The sequence below is a fragment of the Ursus americanus genome, chromosome 16 (assembly GCF_024610735.1).
Source record: "Ursus americanus isolate L20-20 chromosome 16, mUrsAme1.1.p, whole genome shotgun sequence".
Lineage (NCBI taxonomy): Eukaryota > Metazoa > Chordata > Mammalia > Carnivora > Ursidae > Ursus > Ursus americanus.
Window position 1 is genome coordinate 8,907,918 of NC_142142.1, and position 19,789 is coordinate 8,927,706.

General features: G+C 42.2%; 1 protein-coding gene across 1 annotated transcript in view; it reads left to right on the plus strand.

The window, feature by feature from the left end:
* Nucleotides 1-19,789, plus strand: part of MRPL48 (mitochondrial ribosomal protein L48) — a 53,349-nt gene that overhangs the window by 15,841 nt on the left and 17,719 nt on the right. Inside the window, exon 5 of the mRNA XM_087868526.1 lies at nt 9,098-9,186. Within this exon, the coding sequence (XP_087724652.1) occupies nt 9,098-9,186 (89 nt within the window). The remainder of the gene's footprint in view (nt 1-9,097; nt 9,187-19,789) is intronic.

Consider the following 19,789-nt stretch of genomic DNA (forward strand, 5'->3'; position numbering starts at 1 on the left):
ATTTCTCCATCGATAGATAGATAGATAGATAGATAGATAGATAGATAGATAGATAAGTAGGTAGATACATAGGTGGATCTTTTTGTTTTGCGGTAATGGGAACAAATGATACATAATGTGTTTTTTTTGAGCTTTTTTAGAGAGAGAGAGAGAGAGAGCTCAAGTGGGTGGGGCAGAGGTAGAGGGAGAGAGAGAATCCCAGGCAGACTCCTCTCTGAGCTCAGAGCCCAATGCGGGCTTGATCCCATGACCCTGAGATCACGACCCGAGCCAAAACCAAGAGTCAGACACTTAACTGACTATGCCACCCAGGCACCCTGATATATAATGTTTTATAATCTTTTTTTTTCTTTTTACTTAATCCATGGTGAATATGTTTCTACTACAATGAAGAGATAAATATCTGTAGAATTATTTTGAGTGTACTGCCTTAAATGGAGCAGTTTGAAGCAGAAGATTTTGATTCTGGCTTTGAATATATTGAATTGGAGTGCCTCTGGGGAGGATATAGTAAGTGGCCCACTGGATGTACTGATCTTGAATTCAAACATAAGTCGGGGGTGAAACTGTAAATTTGGAAGCCATTATATTGTCGATTTTCATTGAAGTCACGGCAGTGAATGAGGTCATGTGAGAAGAACCAGTAGAGAAGAGGTCCAAGGATCAGGCCCTCAGGAACTCTGACATTTAAAAACTGGGTAGAAGGTGGGGAGGGTGGGGTACCTTGGTGGCTCCGTGGGTTAAGTGCCCAACTCTTGATTTCAGCTCAGGTCATGATGTCACGGTCCTGGGATTGAGCCCCAAGTGGGTCTCCGTGCTCAGTGGGGAGTCTGCTTGGATTCTCTCTCTCTCCCTCTCCCTCTGCCCCTCCCCCTGCTAGAGCGCACACATGCTCTCTTATAAATAAATAAATCTTTGTTTAAAAAAAAAAACTGAGTAGAGGGTAAAAGAGATTGCTCATGAGGTTGAAAAAAAGAAGGCCAAAATGGTAGGAGAAAACCAGTATGGTACAATTTCATGTCAGTCAAAAGGAGAGTGTTTCAAGAAGGAAGGAGTGGTCAACCCTGTTGGAGCTACAACTGTGTGCTGCTGAGAGATTCCCAAAGACGAGAACCTAACATTCTTTGGTTTCAGCAACGTGGAGGTCACTGGTGACCTTACGAAAGCTGTGTCTTGTGTAGGTGAGGTGGGGTCAGTTGTGGAAGTCATCTTGCATTGACAAGTGAATGGGAGTTGGGAGCTAGGGAAAGCTGTTACAATGTTTTTATGAAGTTTGAGTGGGAGAGAAGAGAATTGGCAGGAGGTGGAGAGGACTGTGGGGTCTAGGAAAGGTTTTCTTTTACAGTTTTTTTCTCTTAATTACACCTTTTATTTTGAAAGATAAAAAGATACCTAAGCCTGAAAAAAGATAATATGTCAAATAAACCCAGATTTGGCCACTACTAACATTTTGCTAGACCTTCTTTTTTTTTTTTTTAAGATTTTATTTATTTATTTTTGCGGGGAGGGGGAGAGAGCGAGAGAGAGCACAAGTGGGGAGGAGGGACAGAGGGAGAAGCAGGCTCCCCGCTGAGCAGGGAGACCAATGTAGGACTCAATCCCAGGACCCCGGGATCATGACCTGAGCCGAAGGCAGACACTTAACTGCCTGAGCGACCCAGGTGTCCCTGTTTTGTTTTAAAAAGAGATTATGTTCAAGTGCTCTTATTCCGTAGCTTTGGTCTCATCCTTTACCCTCAACCAGAGGCAAAGTTCATTTTGAACTGGTATGTATTCTGAGGAAAGTTTTTTTTTTAATTATTATTAAAATTATCAACTGTAAGAATTGTAAATGTATTTATATGGATGCATAGGATAAAAATAAATATAAACTGTACAAAAAGGTATATGATGAAAGTTGAATTTTCTATTTCCCAGTCTTACTCCCTAGTGATATCCACTGATAGCAATTTCTTGTATATTTTTCAAGAAGTTTTATGCAGGGACACCTGGGTGGCTCAGTCAGTTAAGCATCTGCCTTTGGCTCAGGTCATGGTCCCGGGGTCCTGGGATTGAGCTTCGCATTGCGTTCCTTGCTCAGCTGGGAGCCTGCTTCTCCCTCTGCCTGCTGCTCCCCCTCTTTGTGCGTGGTCTCTCTCTGACAAATAAATAAATAGGTAGATAGATAGATAAAAGTTTTATGCATATGTGAACATATATATATTCTGTGTGTGTACGACTATTCTTAATGCTAGACATTTAGGTTGTTCTGAGTTTTTGCTATTTCAAAAAATGCTGCAGCAACCATCTTTATACATCTTTGTGAACTTGTTCCTGTACATTTATAAGATAAATTCCTGGGGGGGCGTCTGGGTGGCACAGCGGTTAAGCATCTGCCTTCGGCTCAGGGCGTGATCCCGGCGTTATGGGATCGAGCCCCACATCAGGCTCTTCTGCTATGAGCCTGCTTCTTCCTCTCCCACTTCCCCTGCTTGTGTTCCCTGTCTCGCTGGCTGTCTCTATCTCTGTCGGATAAATAAATAAAATCTTTAAAAAAAAAAAAGATAAATTCCTGGAATTGAAATTGCTGAGTCAATGGATTATGATTCAAAATTTTGGTAAGTATTATCTGATTGCCCTTCAGAAAAGTTGTATTAATTTACATTTCTATTTTCTGGTGAAAACTGGGTTTTATAAAACATCTTTTTTTTTTTTAGTAGTAAAAGAAAATTATGTCTCATAATTTGCATTTCTTGAGAGAATTTATCATCTTTTCACATTTTTATTGGCTATTTTCATTTTTTTACTTGTGAACTGTCTGTCTATACTTTCTGCCCATTTTTCTATTGGGTTGCTGGCTTCTTCATTTTTAATTTACAGGATTATTATATAGTTTTTATATATTAGGGAAATTAGCATTTTTCTGTCATCTCTGCTTTACATGGCTTCTAGTCATCTGTCTCTTGACTTTCTGTGTATTTTGTTGAAAAAAATTTTGCGTTTTTATATAGCTAAGTTTATTAGTCTTTGATTTCTAGATTTCGTTCCTTGCTTAGAAAGATCTTAATTCCAAGATTAGTTTAAAAAATTCTTCATGTTGGGGCGCCTGGGTAGCTCTGTTGTTAAGCATCTGCCTTCGCCTAGGATCATGGTCCCAAGGTCCTGGGATTGAGCCCTGCTTTCGGCTCCCTGCTCAGCGGGAAGGCTGCTTCTCCCTCTCCCTGTCCCTCTCCCTGTTGTTCCCCCTGCTTGTGTTCCCTCTCTTGCTGTGTCTCTCTCTGTCAAATAAATACATAAAATCTTAAAAAAAAAAAAAAACAACTCTTCATGTTACCTTCTGGTATTTTTTTCTCCTTTATATATGTGATGCATCTGGAATGAGAAGTGAGTAGGGATGCAGTTTTTCCCCCTAAATGGGTAGTTAAGTGTTTTAGCATTTATTGAAACATCCATCTTCTCCCCATAGTTTGAGAAAGTCACCTTTATCTAATATACTAAGTTTCCATATAGATCTGGGATTATTTTAGCTTTGTTTTGTTCCATTGGTTTGTCTGTATATTTGATGCCATTACTAACCTTTTTTAATACCATTGGTTACTATAATTTTGTAGTATATTTTAGTATTTGAGAGTTACTTAAATCTGAGGGTTGTTTTGGTTTTGTTTTTTTTTAAGCTGAGATCAAATAGGGCATGTTAAAACCTGTTGAAGGAAATCCAGTAGGGGTCCTTTTCTTACTGTTTTAAACATACATAGAAAGGTAGAAGTAAATATATATAAAGAGGTCTGAAGAGGTTAAATGAGCTCAAGACCCAGGCGGAGATCAAGAGCCAGATGCCCAACTGACTGAGCCACCCAGGCGCCCATAATGGCAATTTCTGAGTACATACTATTTGCCAGGTGCTGGGGTGTACCTACCCTTGTGCTGTGTAAGGGACTTCCGGTCTGTTGAATGGAGAGGATATCCTGTAATTAATTCTGACTGGGGCTACCCCAGTGTTTTCCCCTATTTCTCCAGCATAGCGCTGCTAAAAAATCCTTGGTCTAATTTTGAAGGAGAAATAATTAAAGTGACGTTGTTTACCCCCAGCCTGGATTGATGGGTTTTGTTCCTGGCTTAGTAAACAGGGACACTGAAGGACCGTTGGCTCTGGCATATATTAAGTAAAGGGATGTAACGTGGGAGAAGTCGATATGTGATTACATCCTATAATTGTGCTAATCGAAAGATCTTCAGAGCCTCCTTTTGAAACCCTGAGGTTCTGTGTCTTCAGTGAAAAGAGCTGCCTTTCCTCTAAGGAGGCTGCAATGTTAATGTGACAGCAGGAAACCTCCAGTTTGATGACAAGGAGCAGGGGAAGAATTCTGTTGAATTTAGTAGAAATCGGAGGCTTTCAAACCGGTAAATTTTATAACGTAAACAGCTGGCTAATTAAGCAGTTTAAACACTGGTAATTTGACCAAAACCTTTCATTTAAGGGGGGAAATGGTTAATTTAACAGGAATTTGAACCAGCTTCTTAATTAACCAGCTGCTCTAATGATAGGAATTGCCCTAAACTGAACTTGAAAATGCTTCCTTGCCAAGGGGTTCTGGGAGAGGAGAGGCTGAGGCTTGTAGTCTGGTGCTTTCACCTAACATGTGTCACCGTCTCAAAGATCACCTTTGGGTCTGCTGTTTGAGACCACTGGGGGGTGATTGAGTTTCTGTGTTCTTAAAGTTGGTGGTTGGCATCTGAGTTTTCTTTATTTATATAAAATGTTCTGCTAAATAGTGGAGGAATGGGAGAGCTATAACCATGAAGTAAACTCAATGATCTTTGACTGTTGAGGTCAGGAGAAGAGTTTCCCGGAGACGGTGACATTTGAGCTGGCCCTGGAGGCTGGCTAGGATTTCCCTGGTCAGAGAGGTGCAGTCACCGCAGGGGGTACCACCCAGCATGGCCCAGGGGCATGACGACTCCATGGTTCTTACAGAATGGCAAGTGTAGCTCTGTGGCCGAGGGGCAAGGTTTTAAAGGCCTGGAGGAGTGGGGGAATGAGATGAAGTCGTTGGAACTAGATTATAGAATCCGGTTTCTTAAATGCTTACCTAAGGAGTGTGAACATGTTGAAATACGGCAAAGACCTTGCCTGCCTCATTCATTGGTGTCTCTGTAGTGCCTGGTACAGTGCCTGGCACATACGAAGCACTTTATATTATTTTAGTTATTGTTTTAAAAGGTTTTATTTATTTATTTGACAGAGAGAGAGACAGCCAGTGAAAGAGGGAACACAAGCAGGGGGAGTGGGAGAGGAAGAAGCAGGCTCCCAGCCAAGGAGCCTGATGCGGGGCTCGATCCCAGAACGCCAGGATCACGCCCTGAGCCAAAGGCAGACACTTAACAACTGAGCCACCCAGGCGCCCCTCTCTCCGTTTCCATACACCAGCCAAAGTGATCTTTTAAAAACATATCAGGCATATACTTTCCCTGCTTATGGCTGCTTAGCTTGAAATGCAAACCCTTGAAAAGGCCTAGGTGGTGTGTTCCCACTCACTGCTCTGGTCTCTGGTGTACTCTGTGCCCTTCTCACTTTGCTTCAGCCACATTGACAGCCTTTCTTTTCCTTGAACATGCCACGTGGTGGCCTTTGCACTGCTGTTCCCTCTGCCTGGAACATTCGTCCTCTATCTTTTTGCCTAATAAATTTCTGTTTGCCTTTCAGGTTTCGGTTTGTTTTATTTATTTTTTTGAATAAATAATACATGTACTTGGAACAAGTTTTAATGATACAAAAGAGTATAAAATAAGCAGTAAGTTTCCCTCTCCTCCTGCCTTCTAGCCACTTCCCCTCCCTGGGAATTACCACTGTTTTCCTCTGAATTCTGGTCTTGGTTCACATGTCGTCTTTTTTTTTTTTTTTTTTTTGGAGAGGCCTTCTCCGATACTCCAGTCGAAAATAGATCCACCAATTGTATTGCCATAGCCTTCTGTGCTTTTTCTTTTTCTTTATCACAGTTTGTAATTTTATATTTATTTCGTGACTGTTCTGTTAATGATTCCCTCCTCCCACTAGACTGTCAGCTCCATGCTGCAGAGCTGGAACCTGAATGCTCAAGGGGTCCCAGGTCTTAGATTCAGAGAGACAGAATTGGGAGAGCAGCCAAGGAGACACCTCAGTTGTGTTCAGTGCTCTTTTGGAACCTCTGCCAAAAATACCTCCTTCTTCCTTGCATGGTAAACTCTTACTCCTCTTGCAAGAATGCATCTGTTACCTCTTCTGAACCTATTCCCCTTACCCTCCCTTACTCCCACCACCTCCCCTCCCCAAGCAGGTTCATTGTTCCTTCCTCCAGGCACTCACTACTTTGCTCTCATCTCTGTTAAAGGAATTTGTGCACCGTAAGGTAATTATGTGCTCTCCTGTCATCCTTCCCTAGTACACATTTTGTGTCTCCAGGGAAAGTGGCATATTCTAGTCATCTTTGTCCCAGTGTCTCTACAGTTGTTGGCATATAGTAGTAAATGTGGACTAATGCATATCATGGAAGGGAGCCATGATATCCAGGGTTTGTCTTGATGAAATAGTGTGGATTATAGTAGGATTGGCTCTGATGCCAGGATTGTTCTTGATGAAACAGTGTGGGTTGTAAATGCAGGATTGGCTCTGAAGCCAATCTCTGATTGGCCTGGCATAGAGCAGACCTGCTTGAAAGCCCATTTTAGAAAAGAGAAGCCTAAGAAACATTTCACTTCTCCACAACATTTTCTCTTTAGCCTCCCCATAGAATGGTGGCCCTGGGAAGATGAGGGTACGACCATAGGAGCTGGGAGGATAGGGAGCAGAACCTAGGACACCTACTTCTCCAGAAGGTAGAGAGTGAGCAAGAGAGACAGACACAGAAGAACTGTGTGGAGCTGGTTCCAGTGAAAGGGTAGAGATAAGGAACTGAGATCTGAGCTAGGAAAGATCATATCTAGCTAGATTTTATATTCCAGAAATTCACATGACATGAGACTCCACCTGAGCACATTCAGCCAGATAGACCTGGGTTTAAATTGCAGTTCTGCCTTTAACTTGCTGGGTGACCTTGGCCATTTCACCATATTTTTGGAGCTACAGTTTCTTTTTTTTTTTTTAATTAAGTTTTTAATTTTATTTAATTTTATTTTTTTTATTTTTTATTTTTTTTTTAAAGATTTTATTTATTTATTTGACAGAGATAGAGACAGCCAGCGAGAGAGGGAACACAAGCAGGGGGAGTGGGAGAGGAAGAAGCAGGCTCCTAGCGGAGGAGCCTGATGTGGGGCTCGATCCCAGAACGCTGGGATCACGCCCTGAGCCGAAGGCAGGCGCTTAACCACTGTGCCACCCAGGCGCCCCTTAATTAAGTTTTCAATTTTAATTCCAGTATAGCTAACATACAGTGTTATATTAGTTTCCGGTGTACAGTGTTGTGATTCAGCAGTGCCACACATCATCACTGGGTGATGATCATCGTGATAAGTGTACCCTTTAATCCCCATCACCTCTTTAACCCACGCCCCCACTCACCTCCCCTCTGATAACCAGCAGTTTGTTCTCTATAGTTAAGAGTCTGTTTCTTGGTTTGTCTCTCTCTCTCTTTTATCTTTGCTCATTTGTTTTGTTTCTTAAATTCCCTATAGGAGTGAAATCATGTGGTATTTATTTTTCTCTGACTTAGCATAATACTCTCTAGATTCATGATGTTACTGCAAATGGCAAGATTTCATTCTTCGTTATTGCTGATTAATATTAATATATAATAATATACATATGTATATACACATATATGTGTACACACACACACCCCACGTGTCCTTTATCTATTCATCATTCGATGGATGCTTGGGCTGTTTCCATAATTTGGCTATTGTAAATAATGCTACTGTAAGCATAGTGATGCATGTATCTCTTTGAGTTACTGTTTTAGTATTTTTTGGATAGATACCCAGCACTGCAATTACTGGGTCGTAAGGTAGTTCTATTTTTAACTTTTAGAGGAACCTCCATACTGTTTTCCACAGGGGCTGCACCAGTTTGCATTCCCACCAACAATGCACAAGAGTTCCTTTCTCTCCACATCCGCACCAACACTTGCTGTTTCTTGTGTTTTTTATTTTAGCCATTCTGACAGCTGTGAGGTGATATCTTATTGTGTTTTTGATTTGCATTTCCCTGATGATGAGTGATGTTGAGCATCTTTTCATGTGTCGACCTACAGTTTCTTTATTTGTAAACAAGGATAAAAATAATGAAGATTAAAGTCCTTCCTTGAAGGTGGATCCCAGTGGTGCATCTCTGGGCTTACTACAATAACTATGTGTATGGAGATCCTAGTTTATACTTGGTGGTAGTATACATACGCACTGTTCCGCACCTTAGGTTTTTGTTTCTATTGTTATTTACTTAGCAATGTATGTTGGAGGTTGTTCCATATTAGCACAAATAAATCAAATAGATGGCTTGTAAAACTTTGTGGAAATCTGTGATTGTCCTCTTACCTGGTTGTATTTGCCACTCATCTCTTTCTCTGTGTGATCCACATTAGAAAACTTCAAAAGGGGGGCGCCTGGGTGGCACAGCGGTTAAAGCGTCTGCCTTCGGCTCAGGGCGTGATCCCGGCGTTATGGGATCGAGCCCCACATCAGGCTCCTCTGCTGTGAGCCTGCTTCTTCCTCTCCCACTCCCCCTGCTTGTGTTCCCTCTCTCGCTGGCTGTCTCTATCTCTGTCGAATAAATAAATAAAATCTTTAAAAAAAAAAAAAAGAAAGAAAGAAAACTTCAAAAGGATTATTGGCATTGGAGGAAGAAGTGAAAACAAGAACACTGTGAGAATGTATTTTGTCCTCTTATCACCAGTGGCTATAGCAGGAGAGAATTTCTCAAAGAAAGATAGGTAGTGGGGAGTGGGTATAGTCCGGGGGTCAAAGGAGAAAAAAGGGGGTAAACTGAGAGTCAGCCCAGGATCAAGAAATAGCTCTGGTTCTTTAAACCAGCAAGAGGCCTGCTATTCCAAATATTCCCAGTGTTGTGGTAGAGATTTATCTCCTCATGTGTGATCTCTCTGCCCTGCAGGAGTGTTGAAACAGGTTTGTTTTATTTTCTGTCTTTTAGGTGGCATTCTGCTGAGTCCCGGTCGACACTACAAGACAAAGCCTACCCATGGCATTGGAAGATACAAGCACCTAGTGAAAGCACAGGAGGTAAAGGGAGCAAGGGTCCTTTAGAAGAGGGTAGTGTGCAGCTTTGCAAAGACTGAAGATGAGATTTGCATAGGGCGGATGACATTGGGAGTAGATAATACTGGGGTCACCCTTTAGTCCTCTCCAGTTATTTAGTTTGGGGGTATCTACAGTGAGCTGTTTCTGCCAGCTCTCAATCTTGTCCCTACACCAGGTTATCGCAGCGAAAAGCCAATGATTTGGTTTCATTACTTGCGGTACTTAAAAAAAAAAATCTTCTAGGGGCGCCTGGGTAGCGCAGTCGTTAAGCGTCTGCCTTCGGCTCAGGGCGTGATCCCGGTGTTCCGGGATCGAGTCCCACATCGGGCTCCTCCGCTGTGAGCCTGCTTCTTCCTCTCCCACTCCCCCCTGCTGTGTTCCCTCTCTTGCTGGCTGTCTCTCTGTCACATAAATAAATAAAAAATCTTAAAAAAAAAAATCTTCTTAGTACTTACTTCAGCATGGACCTCACAATAAATGATACATTCGCTGAAGTTGAATGAATGGTTTGTGGCAAGTGGAGGCGGATTGGCATTTTCAGCCAAATAGTTTTATAGTATTTGCAGATTTCGAAGATGTTTATGTTCCTTGAATCCATTATCTCAGATAACTGGGAGTTAGTTCTAAGCATTATAAGATTATTTAGCCCATTTCTTAGGATTCCCAGAGCTACAGGATTGCTTCCGGGGTGGTTAGATTTCTCTGCATGTGTGGAGGATTTTGTGGTGAGGTGGACACAACACCGGCCTGAAAGTCAGAAAGTGTGGTTTTGAGTCATGATTCTATCACGTCCTGTAAACAGTACAGTTGAGAAGGATTTTGCTCTTCTACCTAGGGAGGCTTCAACATCACTTTTGGCTCTTTGGTTTATTGTATTGTTCCATGTAACCACGAACGTTTCCCACTGCCCCTCTTTCTCCTTGGCAGAAGTCCAGTACCATTGTATTTGGGTCTCAGAAGCCACTGAACTTGCCGTGTTCTCCTGAGCACCTTCCTTACAGCAAGGAATTTCATGAGAGGACCATTGCCCCATCTTAGGCTTATATTAGGCAGCCTCCCAGCAGGAAACAGCCCAACTAAAATCGTTCATTTGTAGTTTGTGGTGGGAGGAGGACTGAATTGGGAACCAGGAAACTTGTAGGCTTAGTTATGCCACTTATTACACCTTCACGACTTTGGATAATTAACTTTAACCCTCTGGGCATTGTGGGCCCTGAAATTACATGTAAAATGTTCTCTATGTGTGATTTTTTTTTCTGGGAAGAGAGTCCATAGCTTTACTAAAATCTTCATAAAGGCTGAGAAACTGGATTAGAATATCTTTAAGAGTCTTTCAGCTCTGATATCATGTAACTCTGTGATGCTCTGGAACATTTACTGAGCATCTATTATGAGGTAGGCCTTGTCTGTTCAGACTGGGTTGTAATAAAATTTCGGAGGATGAATGAACAAGACCTGGTTCATGCTCAGAGAGCTGTGAAACTCTTAGAGGTAAGACACACATAAGTATTCTCCTCAGCAGAAAGTGACAGGTGCTAAAAGGAAGATACGAAGTGCTATTAAAATTCAAAAGGAGTGATTTACACCCTTTCTGAGTTGTGACACCTTAGAGTAGTTGTCGGAGTTGTTTTATCTCTCTTCTAAAAGTCCCATATAAATTAGTAGGAAATAAATTCATTTTGTTTGGGTGTGTGTTCTTTGGTTTTTGCTAATTTCTTGGGATCCTCCATCTTTTATTTATTTTTCAAAGATTTTATTTTATTTATTTGTCAGAGAGAGAGAGAGCACACAGAGGGAGAAGCAGGCTTCCCACTGAGCAGGGAGCCTGATGTGGGGCTCGATCCTAGGACCCTGGGGTCATGACCTGAGCTGAAGGCAGCTGCTCAACCAACTGAGCCACCCAGGCATCCAGGGATCCTTTCTCTTAAAAGATAATTTTCTGTGTATGCCATGCTCTGACCTGCCTCGTAGTGCGGTATAAAAGGAAGTTTAATGCCATATTAATGCCATCTGTCCCTGTCTTTCTCCCTATTATCTTCTCCCATCTCAGGGATACCATGCTCTAACTGCATTGAGCCTCTTGCTTTTTATCCAAATCATCATATTGTTTCAAGGCCTCACAAATCTCTCTGTGAAACACATACTGTTTCAAGGCTGTTCTGTCTACTTAAAATATCTTCTGCCTCTTTTCACTTGGTTAATACATCCTCAACCTTTAACTTCTAGTGAGGAAGCAGGGTAAGGAGGGGGAAAATGAAGCGCCCCTTCTGAGAAACCTTCCTGGATTCCCAGCACTGGATTACTTGTTCTACCATGAGCTGCTAGAGTTCCTTGTGCTTCCTCTGTGCTAGGACTACTGCTCTGTTTTAATGGTCTGTTTGATGACCATCTCCCCTTCTAGACGGTGAGCTCTCTAAGAGTAGAAGCCACGTCTCTGTATCCTCAGTTTGCAGCAGAGAGCCTGATATCAAGTAGAGGACAGTAAATATTGATCGAGCTGAACTGATACGTGGTTATTGGAGCTGCCGCAAGGTTTTATAAATCAGAACTGGCAAACACAACCCACTGTTTGCAGACAGCTGGCTCTGGATGACCTTGGTTGCTTGAAGGGAGTGATGCTGTCTTTGGTTAGCGTTGTAGGCTTTTCTGTGATGTCATTCGTTGTCCCTGAGTGGCTACCCAGATAGTAGTGAAAGCTGCTGCAGGCTCCTTGCTTTCTGCATGGGACAGTACATGAAAGTTCTCATCTGCCAGCTTGCAGAGGTTCTGTCCCAGGTCCCTGTCTCTTCTTCCCCACTGGCGAACCGGACTAGAAATGCTGGAAGGCATTCTGTGGCCCCCTTTCTCTCCCTAAGCTTAGATCCTAGAAAAAACAATAAGCAGCCATATTCCTTTTTTTCCTCTCTGGGTCCCAGATTGGGTCCTCTCCTCTCTTAAGCCCCACATCCCTAGGAAAGAGTTAATTCTCATGCACCAAGTGCCCAGACCTTGTCCCATTTCTGCTTGTGTGATCTTACATGCTTACAGCTTGACTGTGGCAGTGAGGGATCACGTTTCAGAGCTCATCTCCAGACCTAGCACTGTGTCTCAGTGTATAGATCTCATTATTTCCTCAAGGGCCCTGAATCACTCTGTTGAATTTAAAAGGCTTCAGATTGTTTGGAGTGATTTTTATTTCATAGAAATAAATGTGTAGTCCTTTGTGTTTGTGGAGTGCTAGCTAGGTTATTTCTCCCCAGACCACTTTCTTGTCCTCAGCTGTTGTCCTGCCTTCAATCTTGGGGTAATAACAATCCAAGAAACAGAATTGCTAAGAGGAAGATGTGGGAGGATGGAATGGAGGCAACATAAATTGCTGTCAGTTTATAATTGTTCTGTGTTCTATTTTCTAGGCCCTGGGGCAAGAGAGTAATGTGTATCTTTTGTAATGTAGGCAATTTACTTCCTCTTTATAGAACGGCCCCCTAGGAGTTGAGATGTCTTTTCTCTTGGAAACTGTGTGCACTGTTGACACAGAGGAGGTGTCTGTCATTTATGACACCTGTTCCGTTTGTTGTAACACCCATAGATGGATTAGCTCCCACAGCCACAAGTCTGTGAGGAGACCGTGGCATCGTTCCCAGAAAAATCAGCAAATCAAAATCACTTTCTGGTGACAGTCCTAGCTTCCTGGGAACGGAAAGATCGGTTTTTGCAGTGACGGTAGGGCTAGACATGGATTATAGGACTGACTTAGTGAAGTTGTTTTAAATTAGCGTCCATGTTTTTCCTCAAGTCTATCTCCTGTAACTCACTAAAAAGAAAAAACCGTTATCGAGCATCTGCTCTATGCCAGGCACTGTGTGAGCACAAATGATGCGTAGGTGAATGGGACACAGTCTTTTCCTACCAAAAGCATACAGTGGGCTAGGAAAAACAGTGCTCAAAAATGTCGCTAACTACACGGGGTAAGTGCTTTACTAGGGGAGCGAACTTAAATATCAAGAGAACAAAGTGAAGGAAGCCATTCTCCCTGAATGGGTTGAGGAAGGTATTGTGGAGGTCACCTCAACAAACATTTCCGAAATGTCGCCTGCATTCACTGAATATGTAAAGTGAACTGACTTTGGAATATCCAGCTGCTTGGGGTACACTGGGAAACACTGGGGCTGTAAGAACATAAAAGAGTTCCCCAGAACCTTTCCAGACACAGACAGTGATTCCTGTGATGACCTCATTCGGCCTACACCATTAGAGCGCCCTGGTCTCCAGCCCACCAGTCTCATTCTGCCCATTCTGCTGAGTTACAACTATGTCAGAGTTTTAAAGGGAGTCATGTTTGATAAGAATAATAGTAGTGGCCCCTTTCCATTTTCAGAGTGCTTTCACATCCATTATCTCGGTGCCTCTTAAGCCATATACCCTTGGAACAGTGGTGATCCTAGAGCTGAACCTCTCCTCAAGTTTATTTTATTTTTTAAAAATTTTATTTATTTATTTGACAGAGAGAGAGACAGCCAGTGAGAGAGGGAACACAAGCAGGGGGAGTGGGAGAGGAAGAAGCAGGCTCTCAGCGAAGGAGCCTGATGTGGGGCTCCATCCCAGAACGCCGGGATCACGCCCTGAGCCGAAGGCAGACGCTTAACCGTTGTGCCACCCAGGTGCCCCTCTCCTCAAGTTTATTAAGGGCAATCTTCCACATTTTAGAAAGATATTAAGTTAATGGATAGACTTTTCTAAGTTTCAGGTTTTTCTCCCATCAGTTTTACTTGATGAAAACAAATACTAACAGAGACTCCGATATGTTTTCATATATTTTGAGATGTAGAGAACTCCATTTATATCATATAACCATGTTTTCTGCTAGTGAAAGTATATTGATGAGTATTTTATGGTGTTTCACAAAGAGAAACATGATTTTGTTAGACCCTTTGCAACCAACAAATTTGAAAACGATGCCATTTGATTCACCACCATCCTGTGAGATAGACAGGGTAGAAAAGGAAACGGATTGAGGGGCATAAATGATTTCTCTCTGACATGTGTCTAGTGAATGATGGAACCAGAGCTGGAGTTCAGTTCAGTTCAACTCAACATTTAATGTGGAGAAATAGAGAAACGAATGAGTTGCGGTACCTTCTTATAGGACTTGAGATGGTAGTTTGGCTGCCATCAGAGAGGCCCGCTTAATCAAGGGGCGTAAACAAGATAGAAGCTTATTTCTCTTTCACATAAAAGTATAAGTAGATATTCCAGTTTTTGGCTTTGCTTCTCTTTCACAGTTTTGAGATGGCTGCTCCCTCTTCAGCCATCTTGTCCACATTCCATCGAGCAGGATGGAGAAAGGGAAGGTAGTGTGCATAAGCTCTTACCTCACCGGCCAGAACTTAGTCATATAACCATACCTAGCTGCAAGATTGTTTGGGAAATGTAAGTTTTATTATGAATGGTCATACACCCAGCTAAAACACAGCAGTTCTGTTATTTTTTTTTTACTTGATTTCTTTAATGATTCTTTCATGAGTAAAGTTTGCCATCCACAGTTGTGTTTCAGCAGTTATGTGATTAAAAGAGAAAAGGGGAATAGATATTGAGGAAATTGGCAGGCTCTGCACACTTTCCTTAAAAGGAAAGACAGAGGTTAAGAGAAACATTTTGGAATTCGGCATACCTGATTTAAGATTCAGCTCTGATGATTACTAGCTGTGTGTCCTTGGGTACCTTCCTTAACTTTTCCAAGCCACATATATAGAAATTGTATTTCCCTTGACTTTATATAGAAATTATATTTCCCAGTGTTGTTGTGAGAAGTAAATTAAGAGAATTTTAAGAACTTAGCACAGTGTCTGAAACATAGAGCCCATAGGTGGTGTTGATGGTGATGATAGCCAATAGTCTTTTTTTTCACAATTCCATAGCATTCTATTTTCCTCCCTCAAAACATGCATCTCTTTATAATTACTTGTTCTCTATATGCCTTTCCTGAGAGACTGTAAACATTAGTACCAGAGACAATGGCTGTCTTCTTTCCTATCATATCCCTAATCCTAACCCTGAACTTGCGCATCACTAGCAGTCAGTATTTGTTGCATAAACGGATTCAGGTGATTGAGAGTGATGTATCTGGAGTAGGGTTTGCTATGGGAACACAGAAGAGTGGTACCTAACTCAGGCTGAGAAATCGGGGAAGGCTTCTTGGATGAGCATGAGCTGAGTCTTAAATAGGATTTGCTCACATTAAGCATGTGGGGTGAAGAGTCAAAGTTGGCTCTGCAAGGAGGGGGAACCTTCTGGGTGAAGGTAGGGAGACACTGACCCCGGAGATGCAATTGGGAAACTTTTAGCAGTTTTTTAATCCTGAAGTTTAAGATTGGTACTAGGGGATGAGGGACCATCAAACCTGAGAAGTAGGCAGGTCTAGATCAACCCTTTTTAAAAGATACTATTTATGAAGTAATGACTATATACCCTAAGTGTCTCTGCTTACTGCCCTTTCAGCTGCACCCACCTGAGGCGGTCACTCTTGGCTACCCGCTGGGGAGTTAAGCAGCGTGGTGCCACAAGGTAGCTTGTGTTGAACTTGGCCATGGGAGGTGGGCTGCTCTTTATGGTTAAATTGAGATTTGTTCTTTCATGTGAGTCTCCTCTCTCCTCTCTCTTTCTCTGAACTGTAATGTAAATTCCTTGGGGCCTGGGACTGTTTCTTTGGTGTCTTTCCAGAGTGGTTGAATCAGCACTTCGCATAAGTGTTTCATTCTGTAAAGCATGCCAATGGGATACCAGGAGCATGATTACCTCCAATTTATAGTAATACTAATGTCCTATTTGTGTACATTACTCAGACTTTTCTAAAGATACCATTTATTGAGTGACTGCTATGTACCAAATGCCATAACTACTATGTGCCAGGCTTTAAAAGCATTATTCCATTTTAAAGTATTATAGTACACTTATCACAATGAGCACTGGGTAATGTTTAGAATTGTTGAATCACTATATTGTACACCTGAAACTAATATAACACTGTATGTTGACTATATTGGAATTGAAATAAAAAAACTTAATAAAAAATAAAGTAAAAAATAAAAACATTCCATTTATAGTATTATAAATAGTATATTTTATTTAATCCTCAGATATCCTAGCTATTAAAGACCCTGTTTGAGGACTGTAAGACTCAGAGAGATTAAATGACTTGTCTAAATGGCTAGTAATTTCCAGGGCCAACATTTGAACCAAGGGCAGTCAGAGTCCATCTGATGTCTATGCTGTTTCCATTTCATATAAATTTACTATTTCAAGCTTCACAAGAACGTTAGGTGTTACAGGGGAAGAAACTGACACATAGAGAGGTCATTCAATGTCATTTAGTGACTAAGCAGACAGGCTTTAAGTCCAGCTTTCCTTTGGCTTCCATCTAAGTATGGTGCTCTGTGCAGTACAAGGCTGTGCCTCGTGGTCATGCCGGTCAGGGCCAGGCCTTCTGTCTGGTGATGTCTCCCGAGAGCACCACACTGAGTTATAAACATAGGCACTTGATTTCTGTGTACCTAATAGCTCATTATGGACTGTTCAGAGTACCATCATCAGATCATTCAGGTCCCGGGTGTCAGTTTTTAAATTTTCATCACCAGAAGTTCTGGAAGCTACATATGCTGCAGGCATATTTGCCTTTTCATTTGAAGATTAGGATGACACTGTTCCTTCCCAATTTTCCCACCGTGGAGAATGCCACCTATGGTGACAGGCAGACACTATCACTTCTACAGAATCTAGAGGAGAGAGCCTGGGCTTGGGGCCACAGACCCAGCTTCCAGCCACGGCTAGACATAAAGTGGTTACCTTTGCCATTTCTTTACTATTGTGACCGCGAACAAGTCACTTCCCCCTCCTGGGTTTCAACTTTCCCCTTGGGTAAAATTAGGGAGGGAAAGAAGGAGAGACTATATTATCTCTGGGAGCCCTTGCAGTTGTAGCAGGCTGTGAGTCTAATCCTTTTTTCTGCTCTTTCCCAGCAGTTTCCCAGTAACCCTGGGCAAGTAATGTGCTTCCATAGGACCTCAGTTTTCTCTCTGTAAAGTAGGGATAATAATATGGACATTTCTTTACAAAAATGGTTTATTAATTTATCCCCTGGCCTATTTGGAGGATCATAGCGCAGTCCCACAGGGATCTAAGAATGGCCACTCTGGGCCATCACACTGAATCCAGGTCAGTCACAGGAGTGCCAAAGTTTGATGGTGGACAGTAGTCCATAGTCCCCGCCACCTTTCTCCTAGCTTTCCTTCCTTTCCTGCCTAATTCTCCTCCATGTGCAGTCAGGGTGGCCTTCCCCAAACACAGCTCTAGTCACATACATGCTTTGCACAGACATCTTTAATAACTCCCCATGGTGGTTATAAGGGCATGAACTCAGGCAGTAGGGATAGAAAGGAGGGAAGGGATATGAGAAAGACTGTACAGGTAAAATTATAGGAACTGGTGACTGGTATTATAAGCAGCCAAGCTCTTGCTGGCTATGCTGGCCCTGGCTCAGAACCGAAATACAATGTCACAATGGGCTCCTGATAATGTGGAGAGGTCCAGGCATATCTAGGCCAACACAGAAAAGCAAGTGAGATGCCAAGAGGGATACTGGAATCAGCTTTTTTTGCTTTGTTTTGTTCCTCTAAAGCAACACCTTTGAAGAGCCCTGGCATTTTCCCTGGTTATAAAAGCCTCCTAAAGGCTTTAGAGAGGCTCCTCCCCTCTCTGCTGGAAAATTTTAGCAGCTCCCCATTGCATTCCAATGTTAGCATTCTTCACAGCTCTGACTGCAGTGCTGAATGTCTTGATGAGAAGTCTGGATTGCTGCATTTGGCCACGGAGCATGGTAGGCTCTGAAAAAGAGAGAGCCAAGCCCTTGTTCTTTGATAGTTGGTCTCCGGAGGTTTGGCTTCTCACTCATAGCAAAGTCTAGGACCCTTGGGGGGGGGGGCCACCACTGTAAGAGCTTTAGCAATGAGAAACTATAAGAGACCATAAACATAATAAAGGAGTGGGGAAGATCTTCATCATAAAGATAAGAAATCCAGAAACTATAAAGACTATAAACAGTTTCGCAATGCAGAGGCTACAGTTGGGGGTTGGAAGGTCTGGGTTTTAGTTCCTAGGATCTGTCTTGTCTGGCTGTGTCACTCTGGGGGACATGTTTGATCTTTCTGGGCTTCATATTCTTCCCTGGCAAAGATGAAGAACTGGGACAAAATAATCTCTAAATGCTGTCCAGTTCTAAGATTCTAAAATTGTGATTCATTGCATGTTTTCTGTTTGCCAGTTCCTGTGCTAGATAGGAACATAAAAATGAAAATAGCAGTAGGAGTGCCTGGATGGCTCAGTTGGTTGGGTGTCTTCCTTTGGCTCAAGTGGTGATCCCGGGGTCCTGGGGTTGGGCCCTGCACTGGGCTCCCTGCTTGGCAGGGAGCCTGCTTCTCCCTCTCCCTCTGCCTGCCACTTCCCCTGCTTGTGCTCTGTCTCTTTCTCTCTGTCAAATAAATAAATACAGTCTTAAAAAAAAGAACATGTTTCTTTTTAAAAAATGAAAATAGCAATAAAAGTTAATACATAGAGTAATTATGTGACACGGATTGTATAAGCCACTTTACATAGTGTTTTGTTCAGTTCTCAGAACATCCCTGTGAGATCGGGTCTGTCGTTGGTATTACCAGTCTTGTGAAAGGACCATTTCTTGGTCCTCCTCCTGCTCCCCTAGACTGGGCCTCTGCTGTCTTAGACTGACCTAAGGAGCAGCGATGGGAGAGAACCATTTCAGGTGCTCTGCCAGGAACATTCTTCTGTGGCAACCACTAGAATGTTGGCTGTTAGATAGGAGTGACTTAAGACATGTAAATAGAGAGGTGCCTGGGTGGCTCAGTTGGTTAAGCGTCTGCCTTCAGTTCAGGTCATGATCCCAGGGTCCTGAAATCAAGCCCCACATTGGGCTTCTTGCTCGGCAGGGAGCCTGTTTCTCCCTCTGCCTGGTGCTCCCCCTGCTGGTGCGCTCTCTCTCTCTTTCAAATTAATAAATAAAAAATCTTAAAAAAAATAAATAAAAATAGGTTTTTTGCCCTTTTTCTTAAAAGAACTATTTCTACCAAATAACAAGACTTATAAATCTCCAGTAAGCAGGGCATGTGCTATTAGCTCAAGGATAGACAAAGAGCCCAAAGGAACAGAATAAAGAGTACAGAAACTGATCCACATATCTGTGGGCACTTATATGACAAAGGTGACACTGCCATGCAATGGTGCTAATGGTCCTAAGTCAACTGGACTGGATGATCATGTGAATAAAAATGATTCTTTCACATCATACACCAACATCACTTAAAAATGGATTGTAGATCTAAATGTGTTAAAATAGTCATATTACTAGAAGATAACATGAGAATATCTTAAGATCACGAAGATTTCTTAAACAGGACACAAAAATCACTATAATCGTACAAGAATGAATAAATTGAACTACATGAAAAATAAGAACTTCTGCTTATCAGGATGCACCATGAAAAAACGAAGAGGGAAGCTACAGGGAGGAAGAAGATATTTGCAGCACATATATTTAACA